The sequence below is a fragment of the Conger conger genome, chromosome 5, assembly GCF_963514075.1.
Source record: "Conger conger chromosome 5, fConCon1.1, whole genome shotgun sequence".
NCBI classification, from domain to species: Eukaryota; Metazoa; Chordata; class Actinopteri; order Anguilliformes; family Congridae; genus Conger; species Conger conger.
In genome coordinates, this window is record NC_083764.1 from 44531886 (window position 1) to 44556428 (window position 24543).

The 24543-nt window shown below is 45.0% G+C and overlaps 2 protein-coding genes across 2 annotated transcripts in view; one reads left to right on the top strand and one right to left on the bottom strand.

Annotated features, from left to right (window-relative positions):
* imp3 (IMP U3 small nucleolar ribonucleoprotein 3) overlaps positions 1-2488 on the bottom strand; it is a 6799-nt gene extending 4311 nt beyond the window's left edge. The window contains exons 1-2 of the mRNA XM_061243643.1: positions 2262-2488; positions 1485-1592 (exon numbers count right to left, since the gene is read on the bottom strand). Coding sequence (XP_061099627.1) covers positions 1485-1592; positions 2262-2398 — 245 coding nt within the window. The 5' untranslated portion in view covers positions 2399-2488. The remainder of the gene's footprint in view (positions 1-1484; positions 1593-2261) is intronic.
* A 2898-nt stretch (positions 2489-5386) lies between these two features.
* Positions 5387-24543, top strand: part of LOC133128318 (neurogenic locus notch homolog protein 2-like) — a 51183-nt gene continuing 32026 nt past the window's right edge. The window contains exons 1-2 of the mRNA XM_061241708.1: positions 5387-5660; positions 15236-15314. Coding sequence (XP_061097692.1) covers positions 5588-5660; positions 15236-15314 — 152 coding nt within the window. The 5' untranslated portion in view covers positions 5387-5587. The remainder of the gene's footprint in view (positions 5661-15235; positions 15315-24543) is intronic.

Here is a 24543-nt window from a genome sequence, read left to right on the forward strand (position 1 = left end):
CCCTCCATCTCTGACTGACACTGTGAGCTTCACCTCCAATCAGACAGTGATCTGTGCTTAATGTGCGTTTTGTCTTCCCAAAAATGTTCGAGAGCAAGAAGTTGATTTTTTTTCAGCTGATCTATTGCCATTTATTGATAGTATTGGCTGATTGGCTGAAAAATACTAATAAAATAAAAACACCCAAAATCAAAGTGGTGACACAGCATACCAGTATAGACCCCCCCGCCCCCAAACAAGTAGGCTATTGTAGAAGAATGTATTGTAGTGCGTTGCTTTTTGTTTTACTACCATGTTTCTTGTCCTTTATTTCAAGAACACCTTCTCATCCTGTGGCCATAAGCCCTACCCACAACTGATCATAGTGGGGAGGGGTATGGGGTAAGATTCAGGATTCAGTAAGAGTCAGCCCGTTAGCTGGACGTAGGACCACAGTATCAGGGATGCCCTGTTCCAACACACCTCACACACCTGAGTGTAAACACACAGGTGGATCAGCCCACCACTCAGGCCACCAATGTGTATTTATAGGACGCACCCCCGACCCCCCTCATCCAGTCCCGTCTTGTTGCTGAGTCAGATGAGCAAGGTGTGAATACCATCCCAGCCAGCCAGCCAGTTCTGCAACAGCTGGGGAATTTATGACTCAAGAGTAACCCTGCGCCACAGAGGGAGACTCACATAGGGCATGGGCAGACTCATTAAACCCCTATAAGCGCACCACCGCTGGTATGGCCCTATACAAATATACACATCCATTCCCCCTCTCCATCGTTTCTCTACATGCGGCACTGTTAGCACAGCGGCTCGTGCTCTCTGTGCGGAACCAGAGAAGGGCAGGCTGTGGTGTGACCCCAGTGACCCTGTAAAGTCGGCCACTTAAGGAGGGTGAGCTGCTCCACCAGTTACTTTAGGACAACAGAGCAGTGCTAACGGTCGCAGAAATGCATACACATCACTACACCTCCGATGAATGCGTTTAATGTATGCTAATGCTACTATTAAATGCTAACACGGTCAAGTTACCACCACACTCCCCCATGTGCGGGGGTCTGAGCATGCCCAAGTGCGGCTGATTCTCACCAACTCCAATTACACTGTCTGGAGTGAGCTGTATACTGGCGCACCAAACACTGAACATAAACACCAGCTGTCCCTAGCCCTGTACACCACCACATTCACTCAGTGCTGCCAATATACAGCATCTACTCTCTTACTCTGGAGAAAATGGCCCGCCGGTTTGCTCACGGATACTTGAGTTGAACGGAAAGAGCACAGGCAGAACAGCGCAATGACCCATTCGGTGTGATTGTATGGATAAGCTAATATAAAATTAGAAAACATATCCTTGACTGAAACCTTTCGCAAGACTAACCAAAGCAGAAGCAGGCTTCACCTCCACCTTTGGCGTTTCCTTCATTTCTATTCTTGTTAGTTCTTCCATGTCCTCACACTTCTCGCGACCTGTCCCCAGTTCCACTTACAGTTTCTCCAGTAGAACGGAGGTGCTCTGAGAGCGAAAGCCATCTTTCTCGTCCAGGTCCCGGATCTTCCGTGCCAGCTCCCTGACTTCTCGGCTCAGTTTGTTGTACCTGGTGGAAAACGGACACTTCCAGTTAAACTTTTGTGGCTTAAAATCACAGCCCACTGCTCCGTCCATTATGGGTTATGCGCGTTGATTTTCGCTATGGGATAGCCAACTCTCCCGGGATAATTTCAGACGTTTCACATCCTTGCTGCAAGTATTTTTGAACGTAAGACGTCATCGCCTTATAATGACAAATTGTCAACCACATAATTGCTGGAATACGGTCAGGGGCACCATTGCTAAGCTCTAACATGAAGTGGTATCCACATACCCAGCCAAAGGAAACTGTCATGGCGGCCCCCATTACTTGTCGAAAAAATATCGTTAGTAACAGTTAATCAATCTTCCCACTCTCATAACACCACCAAACACAAACTAACAATGTAAAGTTAAAATGTGCATTGCAACACAATTAATCGTATTTTGGTATGGTATTTCGGACGCGTTTTACAACTAGCTATGAGCTGGCTACCATGGTGCTATTACAGCTAGCGAGATATCGATTTGAATTGCAGCTAGCTAGCAAACTGCACTATAATAAGCGAGCTAGCTAATGGTTGTCTACAATAATTAACGAACGGTAATTTGCTGGCTCGCCAAGAGAAAATTCCCAAAAGTCATGTTTGCAAACATGTTAGCAAGACAGCTAACAAGCAAAGTAAGTGCAGCTCACTTGGTGTAGTCCTCTCGTTTCTCGATGTGATATCTCCGCAACACTTTAACCTCGTGTAGGTTGTTATCCACCTCCCAGTTAATAAAATCAACTTTCTTCAGGAGCTTCTGCTCGTGAAACTTCAATTTCCGAACCATTTCGCCAAAGTTCTATTAGCATTAGCTCTGACTGTTGACTACAGCTCACACACAAAGCACGTGGCGTACACTACTTAAGCCCGCCCCTCTGCGCAGTGACGGCAAATACTTTTTTTTGGTTGAAATACGTCATCATGAATTGGTAATATTTTATTGCTTTGGTGCAGTAAATATACAATTGAACCATCATTTTATTTTCCGTTTTTATTTTATTTTGTTTTATCATCTTATTTGTATATTTTATTTTTTCAATTTATTTCATTAAATTGGAAAATTGGCTCTTCATTTACTTCTTGGTGCATTTATGTGGTCTACAGGAATTCCAAGAGGTTCAACGTAATCATATTTCAAGTGCGATTGTTGTAGGCCAGGCTTGTCCCTTAATATAACTCAGCTTCATGTAATTTTTAAATGAACACACAAGAAAATATGTGACTGGGTGAATGAATAAGGCTAAACTGCATGGTGAGCAGATATGTTAATCCTATAGAAGCAGGCAAAGGTACATGGGGAAGTCCAGGTAGCTGCAGTGCATGTCTCACTCAGTCGCACACCATTCAAGGCAGCCCAGGAGGTAGATAAACTCTGAATAGAATGGCTCGTAATCTTTCAGTATATAAAATACTTTTGACATGTAGGCATATGCAATGACATAATCCACTTGGACAGCCTCTGTTTTGACAGGGCTCTGCCCTTGCTGTGACCATCATGTCAGACAAAAAGGTTGTCAGACTTATGAAGGCTGGCAGTTGGCCCGACGTACGCCTTCAGCACATGCACCAGGCACAGTTGCTCTCACATTCCAACCCCTTCTCCAACTTGGGCTTGATGGGTAGCCTCAGCCATTAGGCCCTTAACCCTGCATTGCTCCAGGGGAGGATTGTCTTCTGCTTAGTCTAATCAACTGTACGTTGCTCTGGATAAGAGTGTCTGCCAAATGTCATGAATGTAATTAATGTAATGTTAATAGCCTACAACAGCAGTGCACCACAGTCACAAGCTTACAGGAGGCGCAAATTACATTTTCCACTAGAAACTCCCATTTCCCTCTGCTCTTTTATGGTCCCAATTTCCATCATTTTCAATCATGTCAAACATTTCCAACAAGCTTAACATGCTTAAAATACCTAACTCGCAGGCTCAAGTGCTGGACAGCAATAATCATCTCATTGGATTTGTGCTTAGCATGATGGCCACCTTTACTGTTGCCTCAGTTTCAGCTCATGCAGTACCAAATGAAGAGTGAAGAACTTGTCTGACACAACACATTTTCAAGTTGAAGTTTCGCTACCTGCCTGGGCGAAAGAGCAATTTTTGTTCTGTGCAGTAAAATGGTGAATTCAATGATTCAACCAAATCAAATAATCAATGTATTTCCCCAAAAAACAGGTCTCGCAATTATTGGCACCCCTGGTTTAATAGTTTGTGCAAATACCCCTGGCAAAGTTGACAGTCATGAGTCTTTTCCTATAATTTATGGTTAATAATGAAGGTTAAAGAACACATTTGGAAGGATTTTTGAGCATTCCTCCAAGCAGAACTTTTCATTGATATCTTTGGATTTGTGCTTATGGACCCCCCTCTTCAGTTCAGAAGACATGTTTTTGATGGGATTTAAGTCTGGAGACTGAGATGGCCATTGCAGAACATGGATGTTGTTTTCACTTAACCAGTTCTGTGTGGATTTTAATGTTTGTTTGCAGTCATTGTCATGCTGGACAATCTATCTACTACCACATATCAGTTTCCTGGCAGAAAAAAAACAGATTTTCTGCCAAAATGTCCTGGTCCTATGTTGAATTAATTGTGCCACTGATCTTAAATAGTGCCCCTGGACACCTGGCAGCAAGACATCTCCAAAACATCAATGATCAACCTCCATATTTGATATTTGACAGTAGCTATGTATTGCATTCCTATTTAGCTTGTATGCATTCCTATTTTGCTGCCAAACATGTTGATGTATGGCCAAAAGATTCCATTTTGGTCTCACCTGCTCTTTTTGAGACTTGGTGGTCCCAAGATGCAAACTATCTCTGCAATTCTTAAACTGTGATCCTTCTGGGTTCTTTATGGCCTCCCTCACCGTCTTCCGCACATTACATTACATTACATTACATTACATTATTGGCATTTGGCAGACGCTCTTATCCAGAGCGACGTACAGTTGATTAGACTAAGCAGGAGACAATCCTCCCCTGGAGCAATGCAGGGTTAAGGGCCTTGCTCAAGGGCCCAACGGCTGTGTGGATCTTATTGTGGCTACCCCGGGATTAGAACCACCGACCTTGCGTGTCCCAGTCATTTACCTTAACCACTACACTACAGGCCGCACATCTGTGGGGACCGCACACACTTCCCTCCTCTTCCTGGCAAGTTTCATATGTTCCATATCTCTTTATTATTGCCTAATTGTATTGCAAATTTCACTTTGATTTTATTTACAATAATTTGGACATTTATGGTTTTCAGAAAAAAAACTAGATTACTTTATAAAAACATAAAAACATGAGAATACACATAATGAATAAAAGTATATAGCATTCCTAAATGTTTGAACATAACATATAGATTATTATTAGTGTTGTTTTTTATTTATTTTTATCAAGGGTGCCAAAAATTATGGAGCCCACTGTATGATCACATGACAAGGAAAGTTACATTGTAATAAAAAGTAATTAACGAATGGGTTAAATTTGGGTTTGGGTGAAAATTCATCCGCCTGAGCTATCTAGATCTAGAGTTGAATAAGTACTATTAGAATAGATAGTGGGGAAATATACATATATATATAATAAATAAAAAACATAACTCCCAGAATGGGTCGCCACTGGTGTTTTTACAGATGGTGCGCTTTTTGTAAATATGCTAATTTAACTAAATGTTCAAAGCGGAGCTGTCCAATTAGCTGCACATCCACGCCTAAAAATAGCGGAAGAATACATTTTGCCTGAACTACAATGATGAGCAATAACCAGAGACGAGAGAGACAACTAGCAAGTAGCGAGGTTTGAGCGAGCAAGAAGTTAGAGCGAGCTGCCGATACATGGGCTGTCTTTTTGCTCAGTTATAGTTAAGCTATAAAATGCCGGAAATATATGCTGATAGGAGCAGACGAAAACTAAGTTAAAGAATAATAGCAATTCTTACGTTTAGTCGTAGGGACTCTATGTGGATTTTACAGAAAATATGAGGCAATTACCCGGTGTCTCTACGGGAAAATTCATCCTCCTCGTCGCATACTGGATTAAGCTTTCGGAGGGTATGATGTCAGATTTTTTTGTTTCTTAATTATTATTCATTATTAATACTGCCTTGATTTATATTAATTTCCACCATGTTATTGGCATATTTCTCAAGTTAGTTTGATGTAGTAGTACTAACGTAGAGAAAGCTAACTAACTTGGCTAAGTCAATGTTATAAAGTTATGACATTAACGTTACGGGGCGACGCACCTGTTAAAAAATTATGCACAGTCGGTTGGTTGGAAGTAACTTTAACCAAGTTAACTTTTGATTTGCCTAAATGCCTATCTCTTGATGAGATGTTTACACTCAGTGGTTTAATGCATAGCTTGCTATCCTGTCTAAATACGTGACAACGTTTGGTAGATGTAAGTTCGCTAAGCAAAACGATAACCACGTAGGTTGCAGGGTATCAGTGATTATTCTCCGGGTGGTAATTTTGGCTGATTCGTGCACTTGGCTAGTTTGCTGCTTCACAAAATGAAACCATTAGCCAGATGTTTGATCAGTGCGTCCTTGCGCTGATGAAATTCAAATATAATCCTGCTAACTGTCTGAGGCCGGCTGCTGCAAATTTCTTCAGTGAAACTAGCTAACTACAGACGGGGTAGATGTTGAAATCAAATGTCAACGCAGGGGTATGGCCTGAGCAGCCCTGCCCAGTCATGTTGGAATCGTACAAGATATTTGATGTCCGGCCGCACTTATTTAGCTAGATCTAGCTCGTAGTTGGCTGTCCTAATGCTAACCACTGCAACTAACTTTCTTTGGTTTCAGTTTACGAACGAGCGAACGTTGGCTAAACTTTGTTGCAGGGGCTAACATCGCTAGCAAGCGTTGATAGAAAAATACTGCTCTCCGTCTACCCACCGTGCCAGCTAGCTAGGTACGTTAACTTAGTTTGACTACGTGAAGCCCAACATTACTTCAGTTTATGAGATACCTTGCTAGCTAACTTTAAAATTGTGAAATGACTGTTAACTGGCCATTTCGCTGTCCTAGACTTGTATGTTTGACTGACTATGTCTAGGTAGTTGGACATTTTAGTTGGCCAAAGTAGGCTAATTTGACTCTTTCATAAATTCGCAAATTAGAAAAATAGTTGTGGGGGAACCAGCTTTCACCGCCGCCCAGATGTTGAGAAATGAGTCGATTACCTGGCCTTGTCTGGAAATCCAACATGAAAACAAGAAAATCGAGTAACATTTTTTCATCTCAAAAACATAATAATCCCTTTCTGTATCGAGCAGATGGTGATTTAAGATTTGAAACCGCAACCCAATCCGGTAAACCGCTCTTTACCTACTGACGGGAATCTAACATTGTTCAGCAAGTCAATCATTTGCGAATGCGTGCGTAGAGGAAAGTTGATTAACTACGGTTAAATAGCTGGCGACTTGTAAAATGTGTAGTTTTACATTTATTCATAATATATTTAAATACAGTATATGTTTTTCGTAATGTTTAACAACAGGTGTATAAATATGGTATAGTAATAACAATCTCTGCCAGTGTGTGGGGGGTGAATGTGGAAATTCCACTTCAGCAGAATTGCGTCCACCTAAATTCATTTGGAAAAAACACCAGTTTTATGTACGTAGTAGCCTGTATAATGAAGGCTTGAATACACGTGGTTAGTATTACTTGAAACGTGTAATCAGAGCACGAAACTGGCCATTTACTCTTATTTATTTATTTATTTATTTTTAAATGAAGTTTAGTGAATTAAAAACATATGCATTAAAAACATAAATGATGGTGCTGTATGCTCTTGAAATGTGAAATACTCACCTTGCCTATGTTAGGATTTGTAAAAACAATCTCATTCCTTCACAAGAACTAAGTTTTGTTCAGTAACTAGTTATTTATAATTCTGACTAGACAGCGCAACCGCTGCCCCCCGCCATGCCATTTTGGTTTTGATGTCACACATTTAAGGGGCCCACACGCACAGAAAAAGGCTCTTTTGTAATTTACCGCATGCACTTCCATTTCAGTATGTGATGATGCGGAGTACCCAGCGCGGTGTGTAGAGGATATTCTCCGTTTCGCTACGCACTGAATTGGACACAGTGGAATACAAGTGGCACGTGATTTGTTTTTTTGTGCCATAACAGTACATGGACAAAAAAATTTTTTTATGGACTTTATTACTAGGTGTGTGTGCATATGTACGTGTGTGTGTGGGTGGCGTTCATGCTTGTGTGTACACTCACAAAGCCCAGCTAGTGTGACCGTTGTTCAGCACTAGTTTGTGCCCCTGGTGTGAAATTTGATTTATCTTCAGCCTGCTTGTCGCCCCCCCCCCCTCCCCAGGGAAACAAGCCCCTGTTTATTTGCCGTCCCACTGCCGCACATTGCTGCGTGCTGGCTCTACCCACAGACATTGCCATACTGAAAGGCGTCAACAGAGTTACTCGCGCACACTGCTAGTTATTTTAAGGCTGCATTGTGGCACAGTGGGCAGATCTCCTACTACTGAAACATACATGGGGAGTAATTAGCGAGGGGGGATAGGTCATGGATAGTTCACCTATTGCTGAGTGAGAATGCCTACTCAGACTCCCAGAACAGGCTCAGAAATCCCTAGAGCTGCTGAGGGGGTGCTGCAGGAATGCCAGAACTTTCCACCAGTAACGGCATTACTGGTGCCTACTCCATTTGCTGGGTGATTTCAGTGATGATAAAAGCTTTGTGCCAGGCTGTTGCCAGAGAGGTGAGAGGTTTGGAACAGTCTGTGGTATAGGCATTGTTGATGGTTGGTTAGATTGTTGGGTGGTTCAGTTATTTGATGTTTCTACTGTATCAGAATTGGCTTTGGGGTGGAAGTGGGTTTCGGGGGATGGGGGTAGGGGGGGCGGTGGTGGGGGGGATCTGCTAGTCAGCTGAGGACAGGGCAGCTTTAGGAAACAGGGTCACTTCCTGACATCGTGTGAACAACTTCCTGTCTAGCTGGCTGTGGACTGTACCCAGCACTGAGCCAGACTCCCTTTCAATCTCTGCCTTGAAGGAAATGGGTAGTCAACTATGACGGCATCACATCTGGTGTAGAAGTTGGGCAGAAGAAGGGTAAATGATGTTACCCATAATTCTAACCAGAATCACATGTTGTAGCCGTTTCAGTGTTCTTTACTGTATGGTGTCTGGGGAATTACACCCATGGATTTTCCCAAGTCTAATGTTCAAAGCAGTGTTATGTTGAAGAAGCCTTTTTACTTTTTTCAAAATAAATTTTGACAGTTTTCTTGAACTCCTTTTAATTAAGGCCAAGTAACATAAAGTAATAGATTTCACATCAAGAGACCTTTGGCCACCATGCATAACTACATAAATGCAAGTTCTTGCATTACACTACATGCATTGAACAGACACTTTTACTCAGTTCTACACAAGTTTAGCATTTTTTATAACATAGTACCCTGTTATGCAGCTGGATATACACTGCAGAAACAATCAGATATATACTAAACCAAATACTTTGCTGAAGTGTGCAACAGCAATGTCCTTCCTGGTAATTAAACCTGTGTTTCCGACCCATTATACTAAACTGCTGCCCAGTGTGTGCAAAAAAAGTGATTTTCCAAAAAAGCAAACAACAGGCCTCTTCATTTAAAACAATTTCTGCCTTTATTTTGCTTGGATTATGGCAGCCATTTTGATAAGCAGTTAGTAGCATCCAAAACCAAAACTCAGGAGAGCCATACCAAGGTCACACTATGGCCACTATGGCTCAACCCGTAGGACTCCTGGTCACAGTCAACAATTACTCTGTCAGAATGCAATTCTGCTGGACCGGCCACCCGTGGAGGCTCTAGCAATTAGTCAGCTTAAGTATAACAGTGTGTTAAAACGTAAATACTGCAGCGAGCCAGCTACCACAGCGAGGTTGGCAGCCCAAGGGGTGAACTTCTGATATTTTGGTGGGGGGTGGGGGTGTTCCCAGTTTAGCTTGGGACGTGATCTGAGAAAATAGTCCTATGTTTTCTGCTTTTGTTGCTGGGTCACTTGAAGTTGCCTGCATAGTCTCTTCTCATGGTCCCATCTAATCATCCCCCTGCTGCCCCTTGTCCAACAAGCTCTTTCTCTCTTTCTTCCCCTCTCGCGAAAGAGGACTCGCCACAATCGCACACAAGCTCTACGCATGTTGGGAGATGCGCACCAATGTGCTCACCACGATTGCTCATCAGCACGTGCGTTTTGTGTGCGCTTGTTCTCAACTCTCGTGCGTTTTTCTCTAACACTCTGACTCACATACACACTCACACATACACATGCACATATGCGCACTCATCATTGGGCAGTGACACGTTTTTTGTTATTTTGGTTCGGAAGGATACAGTGACAGTGCGGTTGAAGTGCAGCTTTAATTTGAGGGTACTGTCATCCTCTTAGAAATTATTTAACCTTTTGTATATAGCCCCCACCACCCCCCATTTAGGGCATCAAAAATTGTGGACAGTGTAACATAATTTAGAATAAAGTAATCATTTTTTAATATTTGGTTGCGTATCCTTTGCATGCAATGACTGCTTGAAGTCGCATAGATCACCAAATGCTGGGTATCTCCCCTGGTGATGCTCTGCCAGGCCTGTACTGCCACCATCTTCAGTTCCTGCTTGTTTTGGGGATTTTTTTCCTTCAGTCTCCTCTTCAGCATGTAAAGTTACAAGTTCTATTGGTTTAAAATCCAGTGATTGACTCAGACTGTCAAGGATTTCCCTCTTTTTGGCTGTCAAAAACCCCATTGTTGCTCTAGTAGTATGTTTCAGGTCATTGTCTTGTTGCATGATGAAATGCCGTCCAATAAGTTTAGAGGCATTTGGTTTTATCTGAGCAGATAAAAATATTTCTGTTGACTTCAGCATTCATCATTCTGAAGTGAAGTTCCACAGGCCCAAGCCATAACACCCCCTCCGCCATGTTTCACTGATGAGGTGGTATGCTTTGGATCATGGGCATTTTCTTTTTTCTCTTCTTTCCTAAATGGCAAAATGGCAGGCATTTATATAGCGCCTTTATCCAAAGCGCTGTACAATTGATGCTTCTCCATTCACCCATTCATACGCACACTCACACACCGACGGCGATTGGCTGCCATGACCAGCTCGTCAGGAGCATTTGGGGGTTAGGTGTCTTGCTCAGGGACACTTCGACACAGTCCGGGCGGGGGATCGAACCGGCAACCCTCCGACTGCCAGACGCCCCCCTCTTTCCATCACTCTGGTAAATGTTAATCTTTGTCTCATCTGTCCACAAGACTTTGTTCCAGAACTCTTGGGGCTCTTTTTAAGAAACTAATCTGACCGTTCTGTTCTTCAGCCTTATCAGTGGTTTTCATCTTGTAGTATATCCTCTGTAGTCCTGCTGGTGTAGTCTGCTATGTATGGTAAACTTTGACACATCTACGCCAGCATCCAGGAGTGAGTTTTTGATCTGTTGGGCCGTTGTAAGGAGGGGATTTCTTCACCTTAGAGAGTATTCTCCGGTCATCCACTACAGTTGTCTACTAATGGATAATTGACATATTTCAGTTCACCAGTTGTTTCTTTTCTTGTTAATAATGAACAAACTGTTGACTGCTGCGGTTTTTGCAATGTTCCGGATTGGTTTTTAATTTCTGAGCCTTATGACAGCCAGCTTAATTTGCCTGCCTGCCTAACAAAACACTTCTGTGCAGCCAATTCAACAAATACATGTAGTACCTTAAAATTGCGGGGACCATGTACAAAAGTCGTTGTCATTTCTAAATGGTTCATCCGATTTGGATGGCAATGCCCTCAAATTAAAGCCGACAGTCTGCACTTCAACCCCATTGTATCCTTTCAAACTCAAAGTGCAGAACCAAAAATAATTTGTTACTGTCCAATGAGTTCTAGTGCTCCCTGTACATAATGCGTGCACACACACACACACACAGACACATGCTATTACGTCTTTCGCTCTCTCTCGCCTTCTCACACTCTCTTAAACGCACTCATCGCACTCCCGTACTGTGTCAGATTTATGTGGTCTCGTTCCCCTTTCCCTCTCACATCTGGCCAGTGCTGTCATCGCTGCCCCACCCACTATCTGGAGACGGGGGGCGGGGCAGTGTGTGTCTCGCTGCATCGGAGGGGAGGGGAGGGAGGGGAGAGGGGGGCCCCCCTCCTCTTCTCTTCTCTCCTCTCCCCCCCCCTCTCTCTCCACCTCTCTCTTTCCCCCGAGCGGCAAAATGTGGACGGATGAGGCTTGAGGGTGAGCCAGGAACGTTGGGAGTGGTTTGGTGGTTTGGAATTAGCGTAGCATCAGATTCGGGCGTGGCCTATATCACCGCGCTCTCCTGACCGCGCACCATGGAGCATTGCTGTAGAAGATGCTTCCTCAAAATAATTTTGCCGATTAATAAAGAAAAATGTATTTGCTCAGCAGACTGGAGCATTCCAGTCGCCAAAACTGTATCATGATGTCATTTACAGGCATTGCCAAAATCCTCTGCTTCGCCCACGCAGGCATTATGAGCCCTTCCTGTTGTTCCTCACGTTTTTTCTGTGTGGTTTGTCTGTCTGTCTGTCTCTCTTTTATGGTACTGTTGCCAAGTCGCAGTTTTTGTCTCAGGGCCTGGTTCAAACGGACAGTGTTTTTGTTTTTGTTTTGTAGAATACCCCCCGCCCCCAGACTCTCACAATTAAGATCAGACCCTGAGATAAGAACTGCTTTTAAATGCTAACAAATCAGTGTTCGTTTTAACACATGGATTGTGCTTATGTTAATGGTACTTACAAGGGAATTACCAGGGGTAATGATGATGATGATGATGATGATGATGATGATGATTATAATAATTATATCGTGGGCCCAGAATTTTAAGAGCGAGGTAGTGATTAAGTGTTTTACGGAGGAGAGAGCATGTGGAGACAACAGAAAGGTAACGAAAAGTGGTGCTGCATTAGTAATGTGTGCATGTGCACAGGAATGTGCGTTTGCATTCTGGCGTGTGTGTGTGTGTGTGTGTGTGTGTGTCCGCGCACACGTGTGCACGTGAGTATCCCTCCATTATAGGGAGGTGTGTGTGACTGAGAGTGAGAGTATGCCTACATTATATGTTGATGTTTGTGTGGGTGTGGCATGGCACATGTGTGCCGACTTGTTGGGTGTGTGTTGTGGCACCCTTAAGGTTCAATCAGGCAAAAAGAGTCGTGTTTTGATAACGGCCGGATTTATTAATATTACACTGCGTTTGCAGCCCTGTATTTCCTCTCCGCGCATTACAGCGCGCTGCTGATTTCAGCCCCCCCTTTTCAGTGGCGTAGCAGGGCTGCCCCTCCTACTATTATTGCACGTGACCTCCTGGCCTCCAGTCGATGTGCTTCACGGCGTAGTAGCTGGGTGCATGGCCACCGGATGTCACGTGGCCCTTCCGTGCCAGCTCATAGCGAGATGAGTCCGTTGGCCCTGCCAACTGCTCCACACCGTCTGTCTGTCTGATTTCTGGGCAACAGGAAGCGGCAGCCCACACAGCGACCGCGCTTCCTGTGTCTTCTGTCCCTCCTTGTCACGCGAGCGTGAGCTTCTCTTTGAAAGCCCGGCTTCCTGGAAACCCAGCGCCCGTCTGGAACTGCGTTAGCGTGATCGGACGTCGCAGGGCACCGTCGGGCCGTCTCCCGCTGGTTTTTCCGTCCAGCGGTGACTTCACTCGGGATTTATTTATTGCTGAAATGAATTGCTGGAAGTAAAATCCAGATTTATACTAATTGGAAAGTTGTAAATTTGAAGAACATGTTGCGGGGTGGGATATCGACACATTCTGTCTTGTACACTCATGTTAGCACTTTGTTTGCTCTAGGCGGTCTACCGTTTCTGGAGCTCTCGCCTGTAACTTGGCTCTGTCATCGGGCCTGGAATGTTCCGCAGCTATTTGGTCACTGCCTGTATTGCGCAAGTGTGAGATGCATAACCTGCTTCTCCATCCCCTCCGCACCTACCTGTGCCTAAGGCCAGGCTGAGGGCATGCCCCCCTACTCTGAACCCACAGTCACTGTGAACTTTGAGGTCTCTAAATCATATCAATAATCTATCGGTTTAACAGTCACCTGAGGAAAGGGACCTGTACAAAACAAGCTATCATTTTGGACATATGTGGCGGAGCGACTTTTAAAGTGGTCGCGCCAAGAAAGAATGTAAACAAAATGTTTTAGACAAATATTCATATTTATAAGGAGTCATATTATTGGTGGTTCAAAACCCTGGTGTTGAGAGTAATACTGAGGGCATCGAGGAGAGTGCTCCTTTCTTCTATTTCTGGAGAATTCCTAACGGTTGGCTTTGATTATTGTTTCTAGGGTAGAGTTTCTTTATAGCAGCAGCCTGCATAGCTCGTGTTGGTTCTTGTTTAGTTTTTTTAGGTAAATTGTTAATTTTTTTATTGTCCTTGTGCCCTTTTTCCACAGTTTTGTCCTTTTTAAAAATAAAAACATTGAGATATTTTCAGTCATACTGACTTGTAGCCCCTTACCGTATGTCGTGCTAGCTATTTATTAGGTATTAGCTTCAGTGAAAACATATGAGCAAGAAAAGAATTAATGCTTATGACAAAAGGCTAATATCTGTGCCATCAGTAGCTGTGGTTGAATTAGGTGTATATCTGGGAATGTATTAAAATGCAAATATCTGGATGCCGTGGGCTGAATATAATGGGAGCGGTTGAGAAAAGAACCCGTTGCTCACATTTAATACTTGCAATTGGAGTATTTTTTCCCCAAACACCTCCCCTAATCTGGCTTTTCAGGCCCATATTATGAAAAAGAGAGGAATAAGTTATTGTCGTGATTCGAGGGTCGAATAGTTGGTGATTGATAATAAAATACTGTATACACGGAACTTAAGTGTGAGGTGTTCAGTCTTCCCCTCTGATTGGATTTTACCATTACATGGTGACTGTATAGTAAAAGATGGTAATATTGGCTCTAGTCATCAGCACCGGGTCAGTTTTATTGTGTAACCGGCTTCACTTGTAGTTTTGAGCGATTTCCATGTCTGTATAGCTCGTTGTCGCTCTCACTTTGTCTCAGTAAAGAGGTGTTTGGTCAACAGGTGTTCCTAAACCTGCAATACAGTCAGACCTGGGTCAAATACCTGTCCTGTGGTTTGCAATTTCTGAGAGTATTACATAGGTTGAAATACACCAGACAAGCTCAGTAATGCATAGAGAAAATTTTCTCTCAAACAAACAGACAGACAGCCTGTGAGATTAATGTCTCTGCTTTTCCTAGCTTGCACATTCCGATCTTTTGGCAAGGTTGGAGTTTATCTGGAGACTAAATAATAATAATTGTTGGTTGTCAGCATCATGTCTTCCTTGTTTTTGTCTCCGCCCTTGTGGAAAAGTGTGCATAAAAGTCTTACTATGTGCGTTTCAAATCAGAGAGCCGGTAAGCTCTCTCTCTTTCTATTATTTATTTGCAAATAAATAAGAAATTGTTGTTTTACCATGGATCTGTTTCATCAGACGATGCTCGTCTGTGATATGTAAAAAGGGTATTTTCCCTAACGCTTGAAACAGCGCGTTTGTCGCCCTGGTTGGAATGAAGTGCTAATGCCGTGTCTCTGTTACAGCTCTGCAGTGCGTGGCCCAACAGAAGCTCTGCGTGAATGGAAACTGCATCTCCTTCAATAACGGAACAGGATACTGCAAGTAAGGCCCGCTTCGTGTGATCAACCTGCCGACCCGCACGCGTTTCCTGAGCGGAATGGGGGGCAGGGTGCACCCTTAAGACTCTGCAGGTTTTAGTTTTAGCCCAGCACTGATTCAACTAATTAACTAATCATGGTCTTCGATCAAGACCTGGTTTAAGCTTGCTGGATATCCCCCTCCTTGCTGCTCGGTAGTGCCTCCTCTGGTCAACAGGGAGCTTGCGGGCTGAGGAATCGCAGGGACCGGCCGTGTCTGGCATCTCCATGCTAGTTTATACCCTCGTGAATCAACCGGGCAGTTGGCCGAAAGTTGCTTTTGGAACTTAAATATCTAGGTGGATAGTTTTTTGGGGGGTGGTTTAAATGAGGGGTTCACATAAGCCCCAGGGGTTGTGATTATACAGGTATTTCGGATGCAAGTCTGCCTTGTGGGTGACCGTTTGCTTAACCAAACACCGTAGGAAGGAAAGGCTCACGTGATTATGAAGCCTTCTGCAGGCCTGGGGACACACTGCGCTGAGGTGCGCTTAAGCTGTCAGACCGGTGCGACTGCAGTGAGAGTGTGTGTGCCTCTCTGGGCCACAGGGCTTGTCACAGCGTATGTGTGTCTGTGTGTGTGTCTGACTGTTTATGCGCGTGCGTGTCTGCATGTGTCTGTGTATATCTGTTTGTATTTGTAAGCGTATATGTGCATAGCTGTCGATCATTGTGTACAGTCTGACGGGTGTGCATACGCGTGGGTATATATGTGGGTATATCTGTATGTCTATGTGTATCTGTACGTGTTTATGTGTGTATGCGTGTGTATATCTATATGTGTGTATGTGTGTGCATATCTGTATACAGTGCATCCGGAAAGTATTCACAGCGCTTCACTTTTCCCACATTTTGTTATGTTACAGCCTTATTCCAAAATGGAATAAATTCATTTTTTTCCTCAAAATTCTACACACAACACCCCATAATGACAACATGAAAGAAGTTTTTTTGAAATTTTTGCAAATTTATTCAAAATAAAAAAACCACCTGCGGTAAATTCAGTTGATTGGACATGATTTGGAAAGGCACACACCTGTCAATATAAGGTCCCACAGTTGACAGTGCATGTCGGAGCACAAACCAAGCATGAAGTCAAAGGAATTGTCTGTAGACCTCCGAGACAGGATTGTCTCGAGGCACAAATCTGGGGAAGGGTACTGAAAAACGTGTATCTGTGTGTATATGTGTATCTGTATGCGTTTACGTGTTTATGTGTATATGTGTGTATGTGTGTGCATGTTAGTATATCTGTATGTGTGTATCTGTGTGTATATCTATGTGTATCTGTACGTGTGTACGTGTTTATGTGTATGTGTGTGTATGTGTGTGCATGTCAGTATATCTGTATGTGTGTATCTGTGTGTATATCTATGTGTACCTGTACGCGTGTACGTGTTTATGTGTATATGTGTGTATATGTGTATCTGTGTGTATATCTATGTACCGGTGTGTGTGAGGGCTCAGCTGACGGTCAGTAGCTGGTCTCTTCAGTCCAGTAGGTGACAGGCTGTGAGGCGGTGGGTGTTCAGGGTGTGAAAGAGGAAGCTCAGGAGGCCATGGGTTTGTCCTGTCCTCTCCTTCCTCGGGTGATAGTGTGACTGTGCTGTGCGACAGGGCAGAAGTGAGAGTCAGGGGAGGAAGGAAGGGGCACGTGGCATAGCCCTCCAACCCCCCCCCCACCCACCCACACACACACTCACACACACACACACACACCCACACACATGTACATATACATACACACACACACACATACACACACACACATGTACACATGTACATATACACACACACACACACACACATGTACATATACACACACACACATACACACACACATGTACATATACACACACACACACACACACACACACACACACACACACACATACACACACACACACACAGAGGAGCTTTAAATTCTGTTCTAAGCTTTCTGAACCCAATAGAAGTAAACTGATTGGTAAAACAGACCATTTAAGGGTTGAAGCATGTAAAAACAGGGGGGGTGTTCTTGGTTGACGAGCACTCGCTGTAATGGTACATTCCACAGATTAGAATCGGACCCAGATTCTGGCCCGGTTAGCCATAGGCCTTAATCATGTGCAGGGGGTAATCATAATCAACGTAATCTCTCACCCGGTCCCTGGGGGAGGGAGAGTTTTAGCAGGAGCAATATTCTCTGCGTCATTGAGCAGTAGTGATAACTGATCCATCAGGCCTCAGCACCAGCTGTGCCAGTTGAGTAGTTTTCCCATTCGGTGACTGCACAGCTCAGCCGGTGGGCCAATGAGTGAACAGAACTGATCTGAACAGTGAACAGTCTCTGCCCCATTGTACTCAGCAGTGGAACAGGCCTGCTGTTACGATTGTACATCACGTTCAAAGTTGGAATAAAGAAACTCGCTATTTATGTACATGGAAAATTAGCACCAAGGACAAACCAAGGAAATCGCTGGCCTCTTACAGGACAGGTTGATAACTATCTGGGAAAGCCAGTCAAATGCTCTCCTGGCTCCTGAGTCAATCAGCAGTCACGCAGGTGACACATCAGCTTTGTGTCATGCCTTATGATTCAGCTACATTTGGCTCCATGAAAAAGAAACCACAAAGGCCTCCTTCCTTTGTCAAGCCTGCCTTGTATAACTCATAAGAATGTAAAATGCAAATTAAATGCTAGAGGTGAACAACAAGGCAAGATAATTTGACATACATCTTGGTGCTTTGAAAATGCTTTGGATGCAATCTGACCGTTTCTGACTTGGGGGCTGTTTTGTGTAAATGTGGGAACCGGTTGTGTTTTAATGGAACGGGAGGGGCTGGCTGTCATGTCCTACAGGGCGGAGTGAGTGTTGGGCAGGATTGACAGAATATTTCTCCCTCCAGCCGCAGAGACACTGTCAGATCATAAATCACTATCTGATAACGGCAGCAGAGCGCGAATGACAATCGAGCCTTTGCGACGAACGGCGACTGCCCAGGGTCCTTTGTTTTGAGGATCCTAACATTTCCAGTTTAAACATTCTGTTCATTCTTTTGGGTAAGAGGACTCTTTTCGCTGGTCCCATTCAGATTGGAATGCACACGAGTAAACACAAGAGACCTCAGGCATGTTCGAATTGCCCTCAGCATTAGCGTTAACATTAGCGTTAGCATTACCGTTAGCATTAGCGTCCACCGAAGTGGTGACAAAGTGCGGCAGGCTCCTCTGAGAGGGACGGGGGGTGGTCTCCGAGCAACTCCCGCCCTGAGGCACGGGATGCGCGGCCGTCAGATCGGCAGCGCCAGGACAGCTCCCCTTTGTGGAGGACGGCTCCGGGCGCACGGGCTCGGTAACTCGCGCTCCCGCGGAAAGAGCGAGCGTTTGATCTGACGGCCAGAATTCGCCCGGGGAGAGAAACAGGAGAGATAAAGAGGAAGGTGTCTTTAAGCTGCCAACGAGGTGTAATTGGATAAGCCTGTCACTCCACCATGCTGAGCTCATGCGATTGAGATGCTTCGGCTGAGAAAGGGAACAAGGGAGCGGGAAGAGGGAAGATTATCCGCTCGGCTCTCAGCGCTCGCCCCCGGGCCAGGGCCAACGCCGCCAGGATAAACTCATCTGAACTTTTCATCCCTGTGCCTCTTTATTAGTCTCTTTTATCACAACAGAAAACCTAGCGTGATAACAGGGAACGATCACGTTAGCAATGTATAATTCGTCTTGCTCATTGTTTGCTTCTCTCTGTGGCTCTGCTGGTCTTAAAGTCTGTACAGTTGCAGGAAACCAGCCTAATACCTGAGTTCTATAGATGATACACACCAGGGCTGCCCAACCCTGTTCCTGGAGGTCTACCTTCATGTTGGTTTTCACTCTGTTCCTTAACAAAGCATGCTTCATTCAACGGCTGGAGATCTCATTGAGCTGCTAATTGGTCGAATGAGGCATGCCAGATTAGGGCTGAAATAAAAACCTTCTACATGGAAGATCTCCAGAAACAGGGTTGGGCCTGATGTAGCCTACACAGATTTGCTCATCGGTGTTGTTGAAGAGCAACCATTAAGTATAGTTACGTGCAGTCAGCCTTCAGCTCACAGTAACACTACCTGGAGAGTACAAACGTAGCCAAGTCACACAAGTGACTTTGGGAACCTTATGATGTAATTTCCAAGACTCTTCATTTGTTCTGTGGACTGAGGTACCGCATCTATCGCCCTCTAGACAAGGCAGGTCATGAGAAAGAGGCAGATGAACGTTTGGGTGAACAAAAACAACTGACCTCAGAATAAATACAGTGCCCTTTCTTCGGAATCATCGTCTGTTTTGATGATTCAGTGGTTAAATTAAGAATAAAGGAACCTCTGTGTTGGCCTCAGTTGGTCTTCGATGGCCTCTGCTTCTGACTTCTGCTTCTTGCCTACCGAAGAGGAGTGTCCAAGCTTTTATAAGATTCATACCACAGAGAGATGGCTGCTGTGGCATTCAAACGATGTGAAACAAACCACATCTGCCTTCACTTCCTCTCACAACTGACCAATCAGATGTGATGTCAGAAGCTGAAAATGTGAAGGCCTCATTTTGGGCCTTCAGTCATCTTTGCAGGCTTGCTGCTGTTCAGTAAAGTGCTCGCTTGCCATCTAAAGGGATTTTTTTTTTATCCTTCAGTTGTTTATGTGCCATTAAACAGCTTGCCCCTCGCTGCCAAATATACCTTGTTAGCCAGCTCTTCACATGGCATCGAGGGGTAATGTTTAGCAAGCTCACATTGGCTTGCTTGTTAGCTAGCATTTTTGGAAGTTGAGAGGCTGCACTTAGAGTAGTTTTTTGGCAGGTGTTCTTACCCTGACATACCCACAATAGGGCACAGTGTTCTAAGCGGACCGTGGGGCTGGGTTACAGTTCGACAGGAATGCTTTTCCAGCGTTCCTCTCCGCTTCCTGCCGAGTCACTGCGCCTGCGGGAACAAAGCTCTCGGCTCTCTCAAACAAAGCCGCTACCAAACAAGATGGCCACCGACCCGAGCGGGGTTTGCACCGGAGCGCCGTCTGGGGAACCGCTCTCTCGCCAGAAAACCTGACGGCAGGAAGAACGGGCGTGGCTCCCGCCACCCGGGGGGGGACCTGGCACTGGCCCTGAGAACCTGACTCTCCCACACACGCTGGGGCCCCGATCGTCAGATGCGCTATTTACCGAGCAGACGCTCAACGCCCGGTGTGCTTAACACCGCTAAATCCGGCTCTGTCTGTGGCGGAGATGGTCTCCGTCTCACTGGCTTATTCTGAATATCCTTGAAGGGGTGGGGTCAGGGACACCGGGATCGTCTTGTGGTGCCATCGCAGGGCTGAATGTCTGCTGAATAAATAGAATGACTGTGCGGTCACACCCCTCATTAAGCCAATTCCCAGGGCTGTGTGTTGGGATTATAGGTGCTGTGTGGGAGGTAGGGAGTTTGTCTGTTTTGTCAGTCTGTCTGTTCGTGGGAGAGTGCGACTTTGTGAACTCCAGCCTCTTTCTCAGGGTCTTCATCCCCTGGAAGGTGTGGTTGGTTCACATGGCAGCCACACTGATTGTGGGACATAATTTGAATATTTTTGAATGCCCGATTTTTCTCATCGTTTTGGAATCTTCAGTTGTATTTATCAGTGCAAACTGTCAAGACCGAAGAATTCAGAAAAAAACAGAATTCGCTCTTCGTCGAAGCTCCGCAGATCATGTGTCTGGCATGTGCAGGCGTTAGTCTGAGGGAAGGCTCGTCATGTGCAGCTTAGTAGGAGGACTTGCAGGCCCATGTTGACCAGCGGGGGTCACTACTGCAGGATGGGACTCCCGGCCTACTGAAACCCTTCCACCCCCAGGCGACGCTTGAACCCTTGCCCTGCTGCTAGCCACCGTTGGCAGTAGCTCGGTCCGCAATTGATACCTGACCATGGAGCCCATCCATGCACTGGAACTGTGCCTTAACACGATGAGCCACCCTCCAGCTGCAATTCATTGGTTTTTCTTAAGATGTACATTTACTGCCCCCAGTGCCGTCATGTTAAAAGGTGGCTGTCATAAATTAACTGGAAATTATCTTTGATTTAGTAGTCATATTACACTCTAATTGAGCACAGCCTATCAGTGCCAGATGCATGCCCGCACACAACTTGTCTCTGTCCCTCACACACACTCCTACCCCTTCATTATCTCTCTCCCAAACGCGCACAAACACACACACGTATACACACTCATACATTGCACACACACACACAAACACGCACACATATACATAGACACTCATACATTACACACACACACAGGCACACACAAACGCACACACGTATACATACACACTCATACATTACACACACACACACATACACACTCATAGATTACACACACTGCACACACACACACACACACACACACACACATATACATACACACTCATACATTACGCACACACATATACATACACACTCATACATTACACACACACACACACATGCACACACATACATTACACACACACACACACACACACACACACACACACACTGTCTGACAGGAGCATGGGGAATGTGGAGACCGGGCTATAATCCCAGGGCTTGCATATGAGACAAACACAAGGCTGGCTCTGGACATGCTGATGTGAAGTCATCCTCGCTCACGTGCTGCACATTAAGCCAAACTCCTGCGCTTCTACAAGCTCTATTTACTGTCTGCTTAAGGCTAAACTAGTAAAGCATGCTACTGCACCTTTCCCAAGAGGGTGTGTGTCTGTCTGTCTGTATGTGTGTGTGTGCATGTGGGTGGGTGTGCGTGTGTGCATGTGTACACTCCCAACTGTATGAACAGGATAGAGTGTTACATATACCATTGAGATGTTTGACATTTCATCATAATACCATTTAATAATACAAGATCATCTTCAGTTTTTAATTTAATGCCTTAACGATGTACTAATATAACACTATTGCACTATATATTCTCTCTTGCACCCAAGCTTCAAGTAGCAGGTGTGAATCACCACAACCTTTGTACAACTATTTAAAAAGTGTATTTTGTAAAAAGCTAAAAGGAGCCTCACCATCTGTTGGAACGGTGTTATGATGACATGACGAATGAACAGCAGTCAGGTTAAGCGCTCCCGGCTGCAGACTGTACGAGGTGAAAGGTGAAAAATGTGAACGTATATCACGCTCTCTCACGTTCTCCATGGTACGGACCGCAAAGAGAAGCTGGGCGAATGCACGGGGATGCGTTTCCTGATGGCTCTGGGATAAGCATGTGATCCAGACCACACAGCGAACTCTTGCCCCCCCCCCCCCCCCCTCTTTCTTTCACCGCTGCCCTGGTCTTCCTACAATCGGCCCTTTCTCTTTTTCACTTTCACTCCTTCACTACTCCTTTCTCTCCCCCTTCATGTGCTAGCTGTTGTTTCATCTCTGGTATGAACGCTGGTTGACTCTGTAGTGGGGTGGGGGGTAGGGGGGTGTATAAAATGGAAGCTGTACTTGGAGTCCAGGGATACATTTTTGGCTCAAATTAGCTTGTTGGTTAGTAGAGTTGGCTAAAGGTAGAAACAATAACTGTTATTGGTTCAGGAGCTTGATGGCATTTTAAGTAAAACTGATGTCGTCTACATAAAGGCATCCCATAAACCATTAGCGGACCATGTTACAGTGTTTTACTGTAACTTTTATTCCTTTAAACTTTGTTGGTGAGACAGTGTGGTATTTCATGAGTGACATTTACATTTTCAAAATATCGTTGAAAACCAATTTGCTTAGCTAGTTAGCTGCGCTAACTGTAATTTGAATTTGGCAGCATGAGATGTCTGTGAAGGCTGACGCTTCTCATTGGACTCTTGACTGGTTTTGAATGGGGGGGTACTGCATTATTGATGTGATTTTGTGTCGCACTGCTGCGGCTATATGGAAATGCTAGCTCTACGTTAGGCTATTTGCATTTAACTGGTTTGTCCTCTCTTTTTTTCCCAGAAAAAGTCCAGATGGCACCGGTTTGCTTTCTCTCTGAGAAAATCTGAAAGCTCTCTCTCTCAGGGACATTTTGTAAAGACGGTCAAAACTATTTCCAGCAACGTGACCATTGCTTCACCACGCTCTCTTTTTTCGTCATACTAATTGTTTCAGTATTTTCCTATTTTTAGTAGGGTTGGAGTAGGGCACGTAGGTGGAGATGGATTTTAATAGGGGATGTAGGTGGAGATGGGTTGATGTAGGGCATGTAGGTTGAGGTAGGGGTGGAGTAGGAGCTGTAGGTGGAGTAGTTGAGGTAGGGGTGGAGTAGGGGCTGTAGGTGGAGTAGGAGCTGTAGGTGGAGTAGTTGAGGTAGGGGTGGAGTAGGGGCTGTAGGTGGAGTAGGGGTGAAGTAGTTGAGGTAGGGGTGGAGAAGGGGCTGTAGGTGGTATAGTTAAGGTAGGGGTGGAGCAGTTGAGGTAGGGGTGGAGTAGGGGCTGTAGGTGGAGTAGGGGTGGAGTAGTTGAGGTAGGGGTGGAGTAGGAGCTGTAGGTGGAGTAGGGGTGGAGTAGTTGAGGTAGGGGTGGAGTAGGAGCTGTAGGTGGAGTGGTTGGGGTAGGGGTGGAGCAGGGGCTGTTGGTGGAGTAGGGTTCGAGTAGGAGCTGTAGATGGTATAGTTGAGCTAGGGGTGGAGTGGTTGAGGTAGGGGTGGAGTAGGAGCTGTAGGTGGAGTAGAGGTGGAGTAGTTGAGGTAGGGGTGGAGTAGGAGCTGTAGGTGGGGTGACAGCTATAGGTAGCTCTGGGCATGATTGTGGCAGTAAGGGGATTTTATGAGTGTTTATGGTCACATTGAGCCTGATGCTGAGTGCTGATTTCACACACACACACACACACACACACACACACACACACACACACACACACACACACACACACACACACACACACACACACACACACACACACACACACACACACACACACACACACACACACACACACACACACTCTCTGTTAGCCTGGCTGTGCTCAGAACATGTGTGCTAGAGAGCGAGGGAGAGGGGCAGAGACGCACAGGATCTCAGTTTTTCTGTAACATTAGAAATAAAAACATTGGTCAAGAGGGGAATTTCCTTGTAAGGGAAGCAGCAGAACAAATCTCCCATTGCGCCATAAAGGAGAACAAAGCTTTCGCAATTTCGTTTCTTGATATGTTTGCGTTTCGGACGCTGGCCTGCGCAGGAACACAT